The 22,180-nt window shown below is 39.1% G+C and overlaps 1 protein-coding gene across 2 annotated transcripts in view; it reads right to left on the reverse strand.

Moving 5' to 3' along the window:
• The window catches only part of PIK3C2G (phosphatidylinositol-4-phosphate 3-kinase catalytic subunit type 2 gamma), a 262,489-nt gene that overhangs the window by 143,216 nt on the left and 97,093 nt on the right, over nucleotides 1-22,180 (reverse strand). For both annotated transcript variants that reach the window (XM_054719240.1, XM_008140463.3), the window contains 2 exons: nucleotides 16,752-16,845; nucleotides 12,497-12,591 (listed from right to left, as the gene is read on the reverse strand). In XM_054719240.1, the coding sequence (XP_054575215.1) occupies nucleotides 12,497-12,591; nucleotides 16,752-16,845 (189 nt within the window). The remainder of the gene's footprint in view (nucleotides 1-12,496; nucleotides 12,592-16,751; nucleotides 16,846-22,180) is intronic.

Here is a 22,180-nt window from a genome sequence, read left to right on the forward strand (position 1 = left end):
TGTATACTTGCTGGAGAATTGCAACATAAAGCCCTAAGGTAGTTTTTGGAACAGTATGAACATGCTTTCATCTTCCAGAATCAATGATATGGTTTATACAAGTAAAAACAGGCCTTGCACAGAGCTGATGCCAATCCTAGTAGTACTGAAGAATGGGCTATATTTCTGGTAATCTACATAACAGTATAATTTCCTGATGGCACAAACCATCAACACTATAATTCTCTGATGTCTATTAAAGAAGAATTGTTCAATTATTTTTCTACACTGAAAGAATAATATAGGAATACTCTGTATGCATTTTGCCATCCTAAACAAAAGTAAATTCAGAAAGAGGACATAATATATAACTTTTGCAGAGTCAAACAAAAGAATTTAACCATTCTCTGCTGATATCAAGCTTATCAATTTACATTTATTTAATAATTTTCTATACACAGTCCACAAATACAATATAACATACATAACTTCAGTCTTATTTGTGCAAGCTGATTACTTATCATTAGTCAAAAATGAATCATACAGGCCAAAACAAGTGCAAGAATTCTAAGTTATTAAATATTACAAGTATTTGATTGAACTATCCAAGTCTGGGTTTTCTTGCAACAAAAACAACACAGATGAAGGTCTTTGGATAAGGAATAATAAAGTAACTGGCTTTCCCTTGCAACTGCAATAATTGTACACACGTGAAATAGAAAACTGAGTTATAAAGAAAGTCACCAAAATTTCCATTCAACCTTTTCAAAGAGTGATCTTTTGATGAGCAAAGAGAAAGAAAAATAGGGCCAAAAATAAAGGATTTAGTCGCAAACTGAAACAAACCAAAAAGAACTATGAATTTCATAATCCAGAAAAAACACACCTGGAGCACATAGGAGCAGCAAAAACCAGAAACGGTTCAGTAATTCCCTGATGATCACAGAAAGTCTCAATACAGAACATTTTATTTTAAGAGATAGTAAGGGGTTACTTGTCAAGTTCTCCCCATAAAACACTTCTTGCAAAATCACTAGATATAGATTTTCATTTTCAATAAGGGTTTCAAGAAAGAGCAACGTTAGGTCAGTATAAAGCACCTCACACTGTGGACTCAATCAATGTTAACACCTGATACTTCCTCAAAAACTTTTATTTCAGAGCATCATATTTTTCTGTAAGTCATTTAATTCAATTCCTCCCAATTCCAGGGAGACTACTTTTTTAAAAAGAGCAAAAATGATGATCAGAATATCAATGGCCAACTCTATGTATTTAGCATAATATAACTTGTTCTGGTTGCCTGCTGTTTTAAATACAGTAATCAAGAAAAGTTAAGCTATAGGCAGTACACATGTAGGTGGTATGTTTATTTTTTAAAATTAATTTAACAGGTATTTTGTTGAAGACCAATTATATGTACTATGTGCAATGCTCTCTGTTAAGGATGGATGGTTAATATAGGACTTCACAGTTTAGAAAGGGGACATAGGACTTTTTTCTGTACCAAATCTATTCTTCCCTTTACGTGTGAACAAATAATCTGATTTTGTTCAGATATCAAAATATTCAGGGAAGATGACCAGTTTAGGGATGAATTCTGAATATTCTAAACCAGTCGGGTAAGTCAATTCACCTTATTGCCATTTGATCAGGTAATTGGTTCAGGATGACATGTGACCCAATTCAGGCAAATGATAAATATGCAGTCAACTCTGATATGAGGCTTATAAGGAGAATGTTCTTACTGGGAAAGAATTATCTTCTTTTGTTGTATGGTGTCATGTGGATGTGATACCAACTGAAGTGGTCTTCTCATAACGATGATGTGAACTGGACTGTGGACAAGTGAGCACACTGAGGATGGCAGAATATTAAGCTAAGTGAAAAAGCCAGTCAGAGAAAGACAAATACCATATGATGTCATTTATATGTGAAATCTAATGAACAAAGTAAAATAAGCAAAAGAGAAATAGACTCATAGAGACAAAGAACAGACTGACAACTGGTGAAGTCTAGGGCTGGGTGAAAAAGGTGAAGGGATTAAGCAAAAACAATAACAACAACAAATGCCAAAGGAAAAGGGGAGTAAGGGGTGAGGGTAGAAGGCAAAGGGGGGGATAAATGAAAGTGAGTTGACTTTGGGAAGTAAGCAGACAATGCAGTGGCAGATGATGTTTTATACAGAGTTGTACACTTGCAACCTGTATGGTTTTATTAACCAATGTCAACCCAATAAATTCAATTGAAAAGATAACTAAGCATTAGAAATGTGATATACAACATAATGACTATAGTTAACACTACTGTGTCATATATAGGAAAGTTAAGAGAATAAATCCAAAGAGATCTCATCATAAGGAGAATCTTTTTCTTTTCTTTGTTCTTGTCTTTTTATTGTATACTAGAGGCCCTATGCATGAAATTCGTGCAAGAATAGGCCTTCCTTTCCATGGCTGCCGGCACCAGCTTCCCTCTGTCACCTGGGACCTGGGTTTCCCTCTGGTCGCCGGCAGGCATCCGGGACCCGGGCTTCCCTCTGGCCACTAGCTTCGTCTGGAAGGTCGTCTGGAAGGATGTCCAGTCTAATTAGCATATTATACTTTATTATTATAGATATTTGAAATGAAGGTTGTTAGTGAACCTAATGTGGTAACATTTCTCAATATATCATGTAAATGAAACCATCATGTTGTATGCCTTAAACTTACTTAGTGATGTCATGTATTTCAATTATCCTATATAATAAAAGCATAATATGCAAATCGCCCAAATAGTGGAACGACCGGTCGCTATGATGTGCACTGACCAGCAAGGGGCAGACACTCAATGCAGGAGCTTCTCCCTGGTGGTCAGTGCACTCCCACAGGGGGAGCACTGTTCAACCAGAAGCCGGGCTCATGGCTGGTGAGCCCAGCAGTGGTGGCAGGATCTCTCCCACCTTCAAGGCAGCACCAAGGAGCAGTGAACCGAGCTCACAACTGGCAAGCGCAGCAGCAGTGGTGGGAGCCTCTCCCACCTCCACTGCAGGTGGGAAGTAAGGAGCTAGGGGGTCCCAGAATGTGAGAGCCCAGGCTGAGAGAGGGCTGTCTGACTGCTGGCTTAGGCCTGATTCCCTGGAGGCCAGAGGGATCAGGCCTAAGCTGGCAAGCAGACATCCTTTGATGGGTCCTGGACTTCAAGAGGGCGCAGGCTGGACTGAGGGACACCCCCTAGTGCATGAATCTCATGCACCAGGCCTCTAGTTTCTAAATAAAACTGAAGGGGAAAAAGAAGTAGTGTGTGCTACTCCTATTCCTAGCATTTAAAATACTTTTCACATGATGCTCTGCTTATTTCTCTCTCTTTTAAAAATTTGGGTTCAGAGAATCCAGGTGAGAACTCCAAATCTGGGGGGTAACCAATCCATAAGATGGAGGCCTATCAAGTACCATCAATGTGTTGGTATATTCCAATTCTCTGACACCTACCCAGATCTTTCTCCTGCTCTTTAGGTTTCTATATCCAATTGCTTACTGGGTAAGTAAAGACTGTTGCTTGCATTTTGTTATTGCAAAGTTCTGGCCTGGACTACAGGAATTTATTTTCTAACCTATTTAACTTGATGGAATGGGCTGACATTAGTTTCATTAGCATACTGCTAGTTGCTTAATTAGGGCTTTTGAGAAAACTGAGAAAGTCTTGGTTTTATATAATATGCATTAAAAATAAGTACAAACTAAATCTACTATGTAAATTACTCAGCAATTGCTTTTTTATCACTAATTGTCTAATAGTAAAACAAAGAGCAAATTTAGTGTTTTAAGTGTGAATCAGGAACTGCAAAAGAAAGATTGGGGAGACCTCTTGTTTCCTTCAAAACTCCTTCAGGTATACAGGTTCTTAAACAAATTTTTGATAAAATATTTTAATTAATATTATAATTGACAGCATTTGTAGGTCAGACAAACACCTAATGCAAAATTTTTGAGCTATTAGATATAAAGATCTCAACTGAGGATATTTTTTTTCCTTAGTTTGCTTTTTAAGTTGAATGTGTTCCTAATTATTGATAGAAAAAAACACACAAATATTTGATGGATTCAAGTTGCATTTTTTAAAAAGTAGATGTTGAATTGGAAAGAGATCAGAATTGGGCATGAGATGTCATGAAAAAAATTTAATTTCAAATCTTTATCCAGCTAGATGATTGTCAATGGATGAATCACTTAACTTGTTGAAATCTTTCTGGAGGGAAAGTATTATAGCAGATTATTCATAAGGTTCCATTTGACTCCCCAGTCCTGTAACTCTATGAATGTATGTTAGTTTACTCATTTTGGAAGCCAAATTCAAATATTATTAGAAGGCAAAGATGGTTTCTCAACAGCATGACTTTTTTGACCACATTTTTTGTTGGCTATAGCAAAGCTGCAGTCTGCATGGGAAACAATGCAAACTAAGCACTACAATGCTGTTTTTCAGGGCCTTAACCCAAATATATAGCATGAGCTGTAACAGAGGAGACTGCTATTATTATAGGGAAACCAGATTACTATCTAAGGAAGCAAGTATGTAATTGCATGTGGCTATGATGAAAAACTGCTAGAGAGTGGATTAGAAAATTTAGTTTCCAAAGGCCAGATCTGATCCAAGTTTCCTCTCCTCCCTTCCCCTCCCCTCCCCTTCCCTCCCCTCCCCTCCTCTACCCTCCCCTGCCCTCCCCTCCTCTCCCCTCCCCTCCCCACTTTCCTTCCCCTCCTCTCCTTCCTTCTCCATTCATCCCCTCTTCTTCCTTCTTTCCTTCCTTTTTTCCTAGTAAGATTTGAGGTGTGTTGCTAAGTTTTTCCAGTACATATATACAAAATGTTCATTTTTATAACTCTTCACTTTTTTCTTTTAACAAAATAGAAGAATTTGAAGGGAAAATAATTTAAACTAGAAATAAATTTAAGGTGAAGCTCTGTTCCTAGCTTTTGCATGGATTTGTGGTGAAACTTTGTATCAGATTCTATTTTCATATGTATATAATAGGAGTAATAAGACTTAAATTATATTAGAAAATTAATTTAAAAATTATATTGTTTCTAAAAATCTTTTTATTGAGGGAATTTCATAAAACCTCTTCCACATAAACTAGAAATAAAACAGACAAAAACAACTATCCCCATACTAGTATTATACCTTAACTAGAAAACTGTGCTAATAGATTTGACTAATCCTATCTAACAAAAGAGTAATATGCAAATTAACCATCACTCTGCTACACCCACAAGCCATGCCCACCAGCCAATCAGGAGCGAGTATGCAAATTAACCCAATCAAGATGGCTGTGGCCACAGAGAGAGCAGGAGGGAGGCTTGGATTTCCCTGGCGATGGAGGAAGCCAAGCTTTCCGCACACCCTGGTCGGCCCAGGCCTCTGATTAAGGCTACAAAGTTTCAATTATAGAAGATAAATAAATCCCAACAGAAATGGCCGTTGCCACAAAGCAAGCAGAAGGCTTGGCTCTGCTCCAGGCTACAAAGTTTCAATTGTAGAAGATAAGTAAATCCCAGATACCAGGGTCTCTGCTTGGGTCACCGGGGGCCGTGGCCGGCCTGTAAACCACCACAGGCCCCTCGCCCAGGCCGCCCCATGCCCCAAAGGAACCCCCACCCTGATCCGGAACACCCCTCAGGGCAAACCAGCTGGCCCCCACCCCACCCGTGCACCAGGCCTCTATCCTATCTAGTAAAAGAGTAATATGCAGATTGACCATCACTCCAACACCCAAGATGGCTGCCCCCATGTGGTCAAATATCCTGCCCCCATGTGGACACAAGATGGCCAGCAGGGGAGGGCAGTTGGGAGGGACCAGGCCTGCAAGGGAGGGCAGCTGGGGGTGATCAAGCCTGCAGGGAAAGGCAGTTAGGGGTGACCAGGCTGGCAGAGGAGGGAAGTTGGGGGCAAACAGGCTGCCAAGGGGAGCAGTTAGACATCAATCAGGCTGGCCGGGGAGTGGTTAGGGGGTGATCAGGTTGGCAGGCAGAAGCAGTTAGGGGCAATCAGGAAGGCAGGCAGGGGAGCAGTTGGGAGCCAGCAGTCCTGGATTGTGAGAGGGATGTCCGACTGCCTGTTTAGGCCTGATCCCACCAGGATCGGGTCTAAACCGGCAGTCAGACATCCCTTGAGGGGTCCCAGATTGGAGAGGGTGCAGGCTGGACTGAGGGACACCTCCCCCCCCCCCATGCATGAATTTCGTGCACCGGGCCTCTAGTTATTATATAAAATTCACACTTTCTTATAACTATCCATCACTTTTTTTCAGGTTGATTGGGGTAGAGAACAGCTATTGTTAGCTTAGTGAATTGCTCATTGTAAGCATTTTACCTGGTGTATACTTTCCTGAGGACAACAGGGTGAAAGATGATTATAACAGATCAATATTAAATGACAGCAAAAAACATCTTTCCCTTACAAAAAAAGTGAAACAATATGTATTATTTATTACACTGTGAAGGGGAAGAGGTGAATTAGTAGCAATATAATGATTCTAGAAGGTAAAGGATTGAGACTTTAAACCCTCTTATTGATTCTGTATCATGTGTGCTCCATTACACCAGGCATAACTCTCTAAAGTACAGCTCTTCCCTCTTTCTTCAGGGAGCGTGTCAGACATCAAAGCAGAGAGAGCATCTACCTCCTTTGTGCTTTCCTTTGTACGCCTTTATCAGTATTTACCTCTGACAGAATGGGAGCACACACTTAGGCCTTTTTATTTACTTGATGGCCATCCTTGCCTCTCTGCCTACAAGTTGCATTAGGAACAGTCCAAGGTACAACTGTAAAGTGGACAGACTGTGTTGTCAGTTCCTTCTGTCTACTTCGTCCCTGACAGAGAGTGAGTGGGTTCTTTCCTGCTGCCTGGAAGCTAATGTGTGGTTAGCCTGTGAGCTCACTGAGACAAGGACCATTCTCTTTTATCCTTAATAGTTCAACAGTAACTAGCATCTCAATGTTCGTCACAAAAATGAACAAATGATCAACTAATTCATCATCAGTATTATGTTCTCTCTCTCTCTCTCTCTCTCTCTCTCTATCTATATATATATATATATATATATATATATATATATATATTCATATTAGAAGAGAACATATGGGAAGAAACAAGAAGTGACTCATTAATGAAAGAATTTCAGGCACCAGGGGAGATATATATATATGTATATATATATATTAAGAGAGGGTATGAGAGGGACATGTGTATCTTCAAATCACATGATGCAAAATTTCCACATTATTTTGCTTTGTTTTGAGTTGTCCGTGATTTGAGAAACTGTCCCACCATTCTAGAAATAAAAAAGTTTAGGACACATTGTTTAGAAAGTTAATGGGCAGATTTTGTGTCACCTCAGTTTTATGGTTAGCATAGAAAAGCTTATAGAATACAGTCCTGTACACCAGGTGCCACCTTGCGAAGGCCTCCTGGCACCAGAGACACCATTGGCTTAATTCACTCTGTGGTTCTCCCAACTGGTCCAGCAGACACTGCTGCGTCAATTTGTTCTTCAAACCCCTCACTTTTGACTCAGGCTAGTCCCCGATTTCTGCTTCCATTCCCCTTCCAGTCCAGTTTTCACTTCACTAGTGAGATTCCTTGCCTACTACGTTTTTGGGCCAGTCTCCAGAATGTGCTCTAGCCTTACCAACTCTGGTTTCGCATCAAGCCAGATGGACGGCTCAAGCAGCCCTCTCCTGCCCCCTACTGTCATAAGTCTGCATGGGCACAGCTTGGCCCAGGTAACTAAATCCTATTCTTGCAGTCAATAGTAATTTATTGACTATTTGTCAAATGCAAGTACTATATTAGGTGCTTGTGATATATCAGTTAATAAAACAAAAAAATTGCTGTACTTAATAGTTTTCAAATGAGATCTTTATCTCTAGCTGCCCTCACACTTTGAAGGAAATAATTTATAAAGGAGCCATGCTATAAAAGGTTCTCTACTGTACAGATTTTGATTTAATTTGACTCTCTCTTGGAGCTCATTCAACTGGACTTAGGAGTATGGAAGACTGAAATATTGTTGTTTCATTTATAATACAGTTCACAGCATACTGATGCTCCAATTTTTAAAAACACATATTAAAATTCTTTTCTTCAATAAAGAATTGCTTATCTTAGGTCAGGTTCCCTAGAACAGACTATGAGAGAGATATTTAGATGCATTTGATTTACTGAAGGAGTTCTCTTCAGGAAATATCCTGTGAAGGAGTAGAGTAAGCATTAGCGGGGAGGGAATGGAGTTAACAAGGAGGAGGTCAAGTCTAGCTTTGATCTAATCTGGGGGGAGGGGGGAGGCTCTGGAATGTAAATTGGGGATTTCCCACCTCCCAGGCCAGGTGACTAAGCTTTCAGAGAACAATTCTCAGAGAAGAGGGGGTTGTCAATACTCACAGAAGCTATGAGATGGGTGCCCCAGCCAGGTAGAGGGGATCTGGCCGAGGCACCCACAGTGCCTTTGAGAAGGTACTCGGGATTCCAGGCATGCAGAAATACTGAGAGCCTTAAAGGAATTCCTATAGATTCATGGCTTTGATAACTTTTTTTTCTTTTTAAGTATCTCCTGAATTTCAGACCCTGATGGGATTAGTAAGCTGAAGAGTATGACATGGTTGCTACCATTAGCTAATCTATGGACTAAGAGTGGAAATCGACAAAGAAGTAGAAGTGTTAAGCTGGTGTGCCATGACTTCTGACAGTCACATAGAGTACATTCTGAGGTACAACGTGGGAGCAGTAATCAACGCAGGTGGTGGCTGGGGAGGAGGTCAGGGAAAGCTTCCCACATGATGTGACATCACAGCCAGTCTAGTCAGGGACCTTCATCAAGTTTTCTTCTTTATAATTTCCTGTGACTGCCACACTAAATGAGCACAAACTGGTGGCCTAAGCAACAGAAATTTATTCTCACAGTTCTGGAGACCAGAAATCTGAAATCAAGATAAGGGTGTGCACCCTCGCTGGTTTTTCTCAGTGGTTAGAGCAGACTGAAGGGCTGTGGGTTCGATTCTTGTCAAGGGCACTTACCCTGGTGTTGCAGGTTCTATCCATGCCCCATTCAGGGTATGTGCAAGAGGCAACCTATCGATGTGTCTCTCATATCTATGTTTCTCTCTCTCTCTGTATCTCCACTTCCACTCTCCCTTCTACTCTCTCTAAAAATCAATGGGGAAAATATCCTCTGGTGAGGATTAACAAACAAAACAAAACAAAACAAAACAAAAAAGATAGGGTTGTGCTCCCTCTCAAGGCTCTAGGGGAGAAAGCATTCTTTGCCTTTCTCAGCTTCTGGTGGCTCTTAGACATTCCTTGGCTTCCAATGCATCACTCCAATCATTGCCTCCATCTCCACATGGCCCATTCTGGGTGTGTGTCTTCTCTTCTGTTTCTTATAACACTTGTCAATGGGTTTATGACACACCCTGATAATCTAGGTTAATATAATCTCAAGATATTTAATTTAATTATATCTTCAAAGATTCTTTTTCTAAATTGGGTCATATTTACAAGTTTCTGTGGATATGTGGATACCTTTTATGGGGACCCTATTAAACCCAATATCTCACTATCAGTTAAATTGTTTCCTATCCAAAATGGAAAGGGGCCTTGAGTTTAAGCTGCTATAATTAATTGTTATATGATGGGGAGAGTGGTCTCCTAGATGTGAACCCAAAATGTTATAATTCCCAATTATAGCCACCTTTTAGGATGACAACCTAATTTCCAATTATAGCCACCTTTTAGGATGACAACCAGGATTTAGGGCTTAAATCTTCCAAATCCAAAACTTTTATTAACTCCCTTTCCATGAAAAATAGGGGCTACTCATCCCACATTCACCCTTTCGGTGGAGGATACCTGCGGTAACTCCAAGTCAATTTCTCTTTTCAGGAAGACCACACACAGTGATGCTGAGCATTAAGGTGGTTTTCTGTCTAAGCCTATTTATTCACAATTCAGTATCTAATAAGGCAACCTTCTGATCAGTGGCAGTGGAAGTACTGGATGTGGGAGAGTTATTTAGGAGGTATAGAGTTATGCAGCTTGGTGAATAATTGGACATGTTAATGAGAAACAGGGAAGATCCAGAGAAGCCCTGGCCAAGATGTTGAGTTTAGTGTTGAATATGCTGACTCTGAGAAAGTGGTAGCTCATTCAAGTAGAAAACAAAATTATTAAGCTGATGGCTGACAGATCTCCACCTTCTTAAATTATTTCTATAGGGCATTGCTTTTTTTTTTTAATTAAAAAAAGATATATTGAGAATTTTTAAAAGTGTATCATGTGGGGTTGAGCTCCATCTTTAAAGTTTTAACTCAACTTTCTACACACACATATTCCCTAAACATGATGATATATATATATATATATATATATATATACTATACACACACACACACACACACACACACACACACACACACACTAGAGGCCCGATGCACGAAGATTTGTGCAAGAATGGTCCTTCCTTCCCCTGGCTGCCGGCACTGCCTTTGCTCCAGCTGGAGCGACCTTTCTGCCTTCCCACGGTCCCCAGAGGCCCAGAACGGCTGGGGCGATGTGGAACGCCTGTGTCATCACCATGGTGATGACACAAATGTCCTGCCCTGCCCCTGGCTGCTCTGCACCTGTGTATGCAAATTAACCCCCATCTTTGTTGGATTAATTTGGATACTCACTCCTGATTGGCTGGTGGGTGTCACGAAGATACAGTCAATTTGCATCTTTTATTAGTGTAGATAGTACATAACATATGTACTTGAAGAAATGCTTTAAATATTAGGAATTTTATTTCATGATTAGTATATTTGACTGACACTTAATTTTTCTTTAAGTTTTAAAAAGAAGTAGTTATTTTAAAATCTCCCTTTGTTTTCCTTTTTCTTTTCCATATATTTACCAATTAAGCATTGAAAAACAAGCAGTTCATTTATAACTTACGTTCTTTTCTATTCCTTCCATCTTACTTTTCTCTTAAACTAGTGAGAGGAGAAATGGGCTTTGTTATTGGTCTTACTCTTTTTCATAGGGTGAGAATTATACTTAGAAAGACTTTCCTCCTAGCTTCTCTGGAAACAGTGACATAATTGTATTGACTGTGAACTTACAAGTATGACATTGATTTACCACTTCGTTTGCACTCCTTTTTACCTTTCAAATGACTCAACTTTTCACACGACTTTAACAGATGAAGAACTTACTAAGGTGGCAATCAATGTGCTAGTGTAAGTCCTATTTTTTAAAAAATGTCTTTTACAAATTACATTTTTATATATTTTCATTAAAATATTTAAATCGAGATTGTCAGGTCATGTTACTTTTTAATATGCTTTCAATTGAATGAACACAGGTTAAAATGAGAGAAGAGTAAAGTTTTAAGAGAAGTGAACATTGAGTTTAATGGCATTTAAGCTTTAATATGATAGCAGAACATCACCAAGTGTATTCACATAACTTCCCTTAGCACCATAGTAGGTGACTGAAAAACTGAAGGGAATAAGAGTTCATTCAGAGCTTGACAAGAGTCTATTCAGTGAGGGAACCACTGCTAGTCAATGTATCTGATGCCTCATTATACTGACACACTAGAGAAAAATGTTCTGCTTTTTATATTGGGCATTTAAAATGAAAATGAATATCAAACCAAACATGCTATCTCTGCTTTGGTATGAAATAGTTGAGTCATTTTCATGGGAAGAGTAATGTCAACATGAGTAATTTTTTTGAAGCAGAAAAAAATGTTACTAAAAATGATATTGACTTCCGTTTGTTTTAATTAAAGTGTTTCACTACCAATTGAAGCCAGTAAATGATGCCTGTCATACATATGTAAGGGCAAAAGATACATTCAATTTCATACTTAGGTCATTAAAAGTTGTAATTATTCTTTTTTTTTTTTTGCTATGAAATTGAATGTACAAATTTAGGAATGAAAGAAAGCGTAGAAAAATAGCATCCAAAGCACATCATGTTCAATAAGATCAAGAGTATGTGATGTTGGGAGAAATTCTGATATCTCTAAAATGTCTGTTTTTCCAATAATAATATTTCAAATTTATGCTTGAGGAAAAATTTAGTGCCCTAAAGAGTATATAGAAAGAGTATATGGTGACCTTTAGATCTTACTGTTTATAACTAGTATTGTATAGAAATTACTTTTAAACCATGTTATTCCAAAACATCCACAGTTTTATAACTATATTTTATACTGAAATCTCCCAATTAGCAGATATGATGGAAAATTTCCTTTGTGGGTTAAAGCTATAGGAAATGTATCATCCAAATTTAATATTTATATTGGATTTAAACATCAGCAACAGTACAGAAGGGAGATTTTGAATATGACAGTTAAATTATGTCATAAATACAAACAACCTTGACAAATACTCAAATTTGGCTGAATTTTAACTGGAGGTTTATAGCAATTACAAGGTCAAGGAATCTTCTACTTCTAAAAAAGGCATCCTAGCCTATCTTAGCTAATCTTACCAGTAAAGACGATGGGCAATCTGGATGCTTTGCAATGAGCGGTGTAATAGGAGTTGCACTAGCGGACTTTCAAGGTTCCATTCAAACTTGATAGCCTGAAGTGAGAGATAGAACCACTTTACTCTTTTTTGTCTCAGTAATAAAATTATAGCAGAATACAGGACTTAAGAGGCTTGAGAAAAGACCAGGGAAAATGTCATAAACATTTTCACAAAATCGTAATAATACATTTTGATAGCTTTATTTTCTGGTGCATAACTAATAACAGAGCACACACAGATCACACAATTTAGGTTTGTGCAGTCTTGTTTCCTTTCCTTATGTATGCTTTAGTATCACAGATAATAAATGAGAGTGGGAGGCTGGTAGAATTCAACCATGCCTAGGAGGAGAGTCCTGGCACAAAAATATAATATCACGAACAGTGCTCTGGATATAGAAATGGCATTATCAGGCAATAGATATTTCTACCCCTTTGGAGATGTAATTAATGCACACCCAAAGCCTTAACTGAAATCACCAACTGATATATCAGAATTAACCTGCAGACCTTGAAGCTTTACTTATGGGTTTGAAAGATGATTGTTGCCACCATAATTCACACATTCCCAAATCCTTTCCCTCATCTGCACTGTGAACAACTCAGGTTTTCTAGGTTACTCAACCTGGAGAAAAACACAGAGAGTGACGCAGCCCTTGATATCTTTAGAGACCTACTCAGACCTCCATCTGCACTGAGCAGGGGCCTCACCATCAGCAGTCAGTGCCTGGGCCCCAGTATCGTGCCAGGAATCTGAATATTTTGCAAAAATGAAAACCAGGTTCTCTTTCGAAAAATATTCTTTCCTGCTTGAGAGGCAAAAACTTCTAACTTTAGTTGTTCAGTAAGCTCTCTGCCTGCACCCCCCCTTCTCTCTCTCTCTCTCTCTCTCTCTCTCTCACTCACTCTCTCACACACACACACACACACTCAGAGTTTAAGCCAGGTTTTGTACCACAGTACAGACAGCAGAAAAAAAGTTGTACATCATTCATTCGCACACAAACCTGAAGAACCACCTTGATATGCCCACCATCCCCAAGGATGAGAAAGTTTATGAATTCCTAAGGAGTGGGGGTGATTTCACAAAAGATGATTGCAGCACATTTGCATAAACTCTTGTAGCGGTCTGTATGCCTAACAACCATAATGTATGTTGTCTTAAAACTGTAGCTATGACCTTCATTAACTTACTTGCTAATACTGGGCTGACTAGATTCTGGGTTATGTTAACGCCCTAATAGTGAGCATATTCTATCAGCATATGAGCAGAAGAGATGCCTCAGAATTTATTTCCATGTTTCTGTTTTCAGCTTTCTCTTTAGGTTTCCCCATTATTTCTTCTTGAACCCAATAATTACTTGTTGATCTTGAATTGCCTTCTTTGTTTCCAAACTCCCTGCTTTGCTCTGTCTACTGGTACAATTCCTCCCTGAATCCTGCCTCATCATCTAAGATATAGGCACTTTTTATGGTACATATCACATTATTACGAACCTGCCTGCAAGGTTATGACCTGTGTGTTGGTAATAACCCAAGCTTATTACATGGGTCTGTATCTTATTTGATTTCTAGCTATGACCCATATCTTCTATTTTCATTAGAATCTTTTTGTATTGCTTTAATATAGCCTGCGTACTTCTGACAAGACAACACATGAAATAACTTGCTTTCAGAAAGTGATCAATAGGACAATTTTCTTCATGTCTCGGGAAGTTTTAAAATCAGGTTAGAGCATGAAAGTTTAAGTACAAACTCTACAACAAATGTTTTTATTTATTTATTTTTTTACTAATCCTCACCTGAGGATAATTTTCCATTGATTTTTAGAGAGAGCAGAAAGGAGGGGGAGAGACATCGAGAGAGAGAGAGAAACATCGATGTGAGAGAGACACATCAAGTGGTTGCTCCTGCCCGTGCCCTGACCAGGGTCAGGGATCAAGCCTGCAACTGAGGTACATGCTCTTGAGTGAAATCAAACCCGAGACCCTTCAGTCCACAGAATGACACTCTATCCACTGAGCCCAACCAGGTAGGGTCACAACAAATGTTTTTAAAATTCTTCCCAGTTTTTATTTATTTTATAGCCACATAACACACTTCTTGTCCACCTCAAAACATTTTACAATATTCACTTTTAATTAGGAAATAGTTACAACTTTACCTAATTGTATCTCTGTGCTTTTGGTATGCTGGATTCTATGTGCACCTTGTCTGAAGAATTTGGATTTGCAGGTGTATGGCTCTCAGTGATATTTCTGTTGCTAAGTGTGTTGGTTCAGATTGGGGCTTTAAAATGGGCTTAATCTTAACTTTTGTAAAAACTTACTTAATGAGTTGGGTGAGATATAACATGATGCCCATACTCAGGAGCCATAAGATGAATGATATTTCTACAAGTTGAATTAACCTTTATTTTCTCTATAGTATCCTGGCAAATCTAGAGAAGTAAAACTATAAGGATTAATATAAGTAACTAGAGGCCCATTGCACAAAATTTGTGCACAGGGCGGGGGCTCCCTCAGCCTGGCCTGCACCCTCTCCAATCCAGGACCCCTCGGTGGATGTCCAACTGCCTCTTGCAATCCAGGACCACTGGCTCCTAACTGCTAGCCTGCCTGCCTGCCTGATCACCCCTAACTGTTCCCCTACTGGCCTGATTGCCCCTAACTGTTCCCCTACTGGCCTGATTGCCCCTAACTGCTCCCCTGCTGGCCTGATCACCCCTAACCACCTCTGCCTCACCCCATACCCAGGACCCAGGATTCCTCCTCTGGCGGTTGCAGGCACCCGGGACCCAGGACCCAGGCTTTCCTCCCTCTGGCCAGCCACAGGCACCCAGGACCCAGGCTGCCTTTGCCCTGGCCAGCCGCAGCTGCAGGGGACTGTGGGCAGGCAACTTCGCCTGGGGCCACAGCCGCAGGTGCCCAGGACCGTGAGGCAGTGGCTTGTCCCTCTCCTGGGCCACAGCCCCAGCCGCTGGTGCCCAGGACCACGGAGTGGGTGGCTTGTCCCTCTCCTGGGCTGCAGGCGCAGGTGCAGCCACTGGCGCCTGGGACTGCAGGGTGGGTGGCTTGTCCCTCTCCCAAGCCACAGCCTGGCTGGTCCCCATTCCTCCCTCGCCAGTTCATTTGTGCCTGACTGGTCCCCATTCCTCTCTCATGAGCTCATTTGTGCCTGGCTGGTCCCCATTCCTCTCTCCTCAGTGTTGAGTTCTGAGCCATTATGGTGTGACAGTGTGAGGGTGTGATGACCATTTTCATATTAGCTCTTTATTATATAGGATGATATGGTAGAGTTTTTTCAAAACCAACTCTCTATGCAGTCTTCAGAGGAATGCATATTCTGTTTGCAAAGTAATATGGTTTTCCAGCTTAATAATATAGGCATCTCCTATCAGGTTCAGAGTTTCCTATCTTAAATGTTTAAAAACAAAGGCATCTGGCATTTAAAAAAGCTTGTAACTACAACCTGGCCTTTAAGATAAGAAAACACCCGAATTAAAAAAAAAAAAAAAGCAAACAAACAAAAAAAGGGCAGAAAACATAAAGACCAATATTTTAGATCCATTCAGCACTCAGTATATAGTCAACTTGGAAAAAAAAATAGTTTGTAGTTTGGATATTCTGTCATTTACAGAGTCATCTGTAAAACTTGTAATTGTTTATATTTCTAAGTAAGTTTATATTTTTTTCTAAAATTACTCCAACAACATTGTGATATTTGATTTTGTCACTAAAATATATTCTCTGTAGGAAAAATTTAGGAACTATCTAATAATGCTACTTTTATAAGAATTATAATCAATTTAGAATACTCTAAGAGAAAGGCAAGAAATACAAAATTCAAAATTCTGAGGATCTGGCTAGCAAAAGGCTATTATTTATATAACACTTATTAACTTAATTTCTTATTATTTACATAGGTAAAAAAGATTTCATCACAAGCATATCTATTTTTTCCCCAGTTTAATTAATAAGTGCAGTTGCTTTAAAAAAATCCTTTTTTGCTTTTACATACCTTTTTTGTAACTGTATGAATTTTGGCTAGAGAATATCTGCGGTTACCCATATTGATATATGAGCTATAATTTCTCCCTTTGGCTGGCTAAACTGCAATATCACTTCAAGTAGTCTATTGTTGATTCATCAGAAACTTTTAAAGAGAATTGTTAGCTAAAATCCTGGAATTCCTTGGCAACTCTGTTGTTCTTACCTGAACTAGCTGTGGGAGATAGTCCAGTAGTTCGTCATTCAGGAGGCTGTCTAATTGCTGAACTGCCACTTTACGAATTTCTTGATCTGGAAAACTAATACAAAGGAAATATATCTATTAAGCAGTTAATGGTATGGAATAATACATGAAAAGTATCAGGGAAACAGAGAACAAATTCCATCCTCTGTGTGTAAAATAAAATAATGTCCCACAATCAATTAAGATGACTAATAGTACCAAATAATTATTATTTTTCTGTATTCTATATATCATGTCATTTGCAGTAGAAAGTCCTTTTGACTAGATTTTGGAAACTTGGGTTTAAGTTAGATCCCTTCCAGCTTTCTTGTCTATAAAATGTGGATGATAGTGATACCATTGTAATAAATCAAATTATTAATAACTGGAAAGGAGCAAAGGGAAGGCCAAGTATTATAGGCATGCCCAGAAAACTCTGGGCGGCATAGGGAAGGTACTTACCTGTCAGTCACACTTGGGAATAGGTCGTTGGCCAGAGTAGGCCTGGCCACTGCAAACATGGGAAGAGAGGAGATCCTTAAACCCTTAAGCAAAGAAGTTCTCTCTCCTGGTTTGCCTAGGATTCCTGTGACTCTTGTTGCAGGGGTGTGCTCTCTTGGGTCCCCTGCATTCACCCATATGGCTCACAGCCATGTGGTCCCCATACACAACGGACAAGTGGACGGCAACTAGTCTGATGCTACATGGAACCCAGCTCCACCCATGGAATGGAAACTCTGGACACTGGCTTTGCTTTCAGCTCTGCTGAATCCCCAGCTGCACATCTTCCAGGACTGGATTAAGGGAAATGGGACTTTAGAAATCGAGGGATGTAATTGCATGAAAATAAAGCTTTCTACCACATCTCATTCTCCCATGGGGGCCTCTAGAAATGCTTATTCCAGTGGTACCCAAGGAACCCCACTCCCACTAGCAACAAAGGCCATCCACACATTTCTGCAATGATAATAGGACATCTAACATCTTTTCTAAAATAGTATGCAAATCTTTGCTTATAATTTAGCCATGCATTTATTAAATAAAGTATTACCAGCTGGAGACCTGATGGTTTATATGATTACTAATGGAATACATTTGAATGAATTTGGCCAGATCATAATAAAAATTAGAAATCTAAAGTATTTTATAATAAATGAAAATAATTTAATAAGGCTAACTCTTACTAGAACAGGCGTTCTTGAGGGAAACTGTACCTTATTCATTTCAGGACTGCACATGCCTATGGTAAGATTTGGCACTCATTAGACACTTAATAAATGTGTGTTACTGAACTAAAGTTATGGAAGTATTTAGCATTTGAAACCCTATTTCAAAGACAATTTATCCTCAAATGGGCTCCTCAGGTTGCCATTATCTTGTTCCATCAGAAGAGTTAGATTCAATTATCTCCAAGCGCCTGGAAGTGCCTAGAGATAACTTTTGGCACCATCTTGCTTTGACATGATTTTGACATACTGCTTTGACATGATTAAAAATAACCGAGCTTTGATTAGAACAATTCATTGTAAATAAACACATTTTCAGGAAAAATAGGCATAATTTAAAATTCCAAGGGCTATTTATAGTAACTCATTGAAAAACAAAGAAATGAATAAACAAATAAACAAAACCTCCAAATCACTTTGAATGATTTTTTTTTTTTTCAATCTGTCATGTAGGAACTCTGAAGATTGGCTCCCAATACTGGGGAGGTCAGAAAGTCTTTAATATCCAGTCTTTGTTCAGCATATGAGGTTACTGAAGGGTGAAATGAATACTATGCAGCTTCAGTGTAAAGGAAAAAATGGTATTACTCAGTATCTCTCAACTCTCCTCTTAACAATAGTTTGAAATGTAATGTTTAAACAGGTTACATATCTTTTCTTCATTTAAACTGAGCATTTTAATCGCAACAAGAATTTCACTTGCAAGGTTATTCACTCAAAACCCTTGTTTCTGACCTGCAAATACAGTTCCAATAATTTTCTTTCTTTGAACATTCTGGCAATGAGACCTAGTGAGAACTGTAGTGCGGACACATCTCAAGAAGTACCACAAAGGTCAGAAGATCTCAGTGCAGCATCAAAAACAGCTGGAGAGCAGAGAGAGTGTAATAAAAATGCAAAGCTCGAAGACGGTCAGCTGGTTTTAGCACACTAAGACTTTATTTTCTCCTAACTAAATGTGATTCACTCTAATTTATTGCTCTCAATTTCTAAACCATTTGTCTGAAGCTTGCAGGCATCAAGGTCAGTGTGAGGACGTTTGAAGCCTTAAAGGGAATAGTTACTTGGTACATTTTGTTGCCTTAAGTGATTACTTAAGTCAGATACAAGTCACCCAGGCTTTCTTATGTACCGATTTTATCTTATTGATATGAATAACAACAAAAAGTGAAAAAAAAAGCAAAACCATGACAAAACAAAACTCTTTGATGAGTACTATACCTCTAATTATGTATTTATTTCCAAATACTAAAGTGTAAACTCCATGAAATCAGATTTTTTTTTTTTGCCTGATTTGTTCATTGATATGTCCCCAATGCCTACAGATTGGTGGGCATGCTCTACATATTTATTTGAAGAATATCCAAACTGAATGAATTGTCTTTCCACCTCAAACCTCTCTACTTCCAGACTTTCCATTTGTAGTCTGTGTTATCATCTTTTTCCAATCATGTAGGTCTAAAAATTTGAGATACTTCCCCCCCGTATGCCCTTCTCATTAAATTTTTTTCTCCTTCCCATCTGGCGAAATTCTATTCATCATTGTAGTCAAAGCTCAAGCACCCATTCACCTGCAAAGCTGTTGTAGCCACTTTGTATACCTGTAGAGTTGATCATACCCTTTTCTATGAGGTTTTATATTATGTACATGGTTGAAGGCAGGCTTATTCATTCATTAGTTCTAGTGCATGCACAGATGAATGAAAGTTTGTGGAATTGCTAATGATCTTTTATACTGATATCTAATTAGTTGCTAAGTTCTGTTGACTTTTCTATTCTAATGACTCTAGCATCATGCCTGTTTTTAATTTCTTCTGCAACTGTCTAGTCTAGGCAATAATTATCTCATGCTGGTACAAAATTTTTTCATAGTAATCCTATATAATGAAAGCCTAATATGCTAAGTGTCCAGTCGTCTGGTTGTCCATTCAACCAATCAAAGCATAACATGCTAATGATATGCTAAGGCCGCCCAACTGCTCACTATGATGTGCACTGACCACTGGTCGACCAGTCACTGTGATGTGCACTGATCACCAGGGGCAGACACTTAATGCAGGAGCTTCCCCCTGGTGGTCAGTGTGCTCCCACAGGGGGGAGCGCTGCTCAGCCAGAAGCCGGGCTCATGGCTGGCGAGCATAGCAGCAGTGGCAGGAGCCTTTTCTGCCTCCATGGCAGCACTAAGGATGTCCAAATTGTCAGTTGCATATCCTCAGAGGGCTCCTGGACTGCGAGAGGGTGCAGGCCTGGCTGAGGGAACCCCCTGAGTACAAGAATTTCATGCACCAGGCCTCTAGTACCTTATAAAATTTCTTAATTTATTTGTAAGTTTATTTCTCATAAAATATTGAATGGTTTGCTACTTCCACTGTCTCTTTCAGCCCATGTAAATATTCAAGGCTAGTTAAACACTTCATATTTTTCTACTCCTGTGATACTCCATAAACTGCTCTGGATCACTGGGATGATATTTTTACTCTGAAAATGCCATGTGAATTCCCACAATTGTGAGTACTATAACTTTCACTGGGAATATCCTCCTTTTTCTTCTTAAAGTTCTATTCCTCATTCAAAATGGGGACCAAATACTCTTAAGGTAAGGAGCCCAATCTTTAGTAATCAATTTTCTGAACTCTAAGTGCATTTACTAGATGACTCCATGGTCACTTAGGATATACTAGTGTGCATTAGCGTTTATCTTTTTATAGATGTATCATCATTCCTCAAGTAGTGACTAAATCAACTGAGAATAAGGACTGTTTCATCTTTTATTTTTATGCCTGGGATTTAGTACCATGCTTCAGACATGCATTGATTATCCTATATAATCCTATAAAATAAAGAGGTGATATGCAAATTGACCATCACTCCAACACACAAGATGGCTGGCCCATGTGGTCAAAGATGGCCGCCCCCATGTAGACACAAGATGGCCGGCAGGGGAGGGCAGTTGGGGGCAATCAGGCCTGCAGGGGAGGGCAGTTAGGGGTGACTGGGCTGGCAGGGGACCAGTTAGGTGTCGATCAGGCTTTTAGGGGAGTGGTTAGAGGGTGATCAGGCTGGCAGGCAGAAGCAGTTAGGGGCAATCAGGCAGGCAGGCAGGCGAGTGGTTGGGAGCCAGCAGTCTTGGATTGTGAGAGGGATGTCTGAGTAGGACATTCCTTGAGGGGTCCCAGATTGGAGAGGGTGCAGGCTGGGCTGAGGGACACACCCCCACCCTGTGCACAAATTTCTTGCACCAGGCCTCTAGTAATATAATAAATAAAATCATATTATGCAGCCCCTTTTATTTTTTGCTGTGCTCTAATTTACATAGATAGCAATAGGTATAAGTACACAAACAGCATCCATATAAATTCTAGATTTCCCCTCCTCTCCATTCACATGGTAAGAGGAAAACAAATCTAAAGACAGTATTAAAAATAATTTTTTTCAGACTCCTTCAGGAACAACCTCCCCACCTCCAAAAAAAATACCTCACAACCTTATGACATCTGCATAGTATAATCCAAAAGAAAAATTATATATTTCTATCAATATGTACAAATGGTGAAAAGAATGTTTCTGCACCTTAATGGAAAGGGATGTATCTTTTATTCACTACTGTTGTTTGAAGTTCAGAAAGAAATTGGGAGCAAAATTGTTAAGAAACTAACTAACCACATGACATCCTGAGATGTGACTAAGGCCTAACAACATTAAAGCACATCCAAATATAACTCGCATTTGACTATTTTAGAAAGAGTTGGCCACATTAAAAAAGACTGGCAGAGTTAGTGAAGTTCCTGGGAAATGGGCTTTTTCATACATTGCTGGCAATATATAGCAACACGAATTTTTTAAAAAAATCTTTAAAATGTGCTTATTCCTTTTCTAGCAATTTTACTTTTGGGAATTTATCCTAAGAAAATAATCAGAGATGTGGGTGAGAATATGTGTATATATGCAAAACTGGCAATGATAGAAATGTCTAAAAATAAAAAGTTAAATATCAATGACCAAGCAATAGAATATATGCAGTCATTAAAATATGAAATGAATATTTAATGATATAAAACAAGCATGTCAAACTCAAAGGCTAACACAGGCCAAATAAACAATGTTTAAGTTTATGTGGGCCGCAGAAAAACAAAAGCTTCAATTTTCATAGAAACATAGGTTTGTTTCGATAGAGACATGCTGAAT

The sequence above is a fragment of the Eptesicus fuscus genome, chromosome 7 (assembly GCF_027574615.1).
Source record: "Eptesicus fuscus isolate TK198812 chromosome 7, DD_ASM_mEF_20220401, whole genome shotgun sequence".
Lineage (NCBI taxonomy): Eukaryota > Metazoa > Chordata > Mammalia > Chiroptera > Vespertilionidae > Eptesicus > Eptesicus fuscus.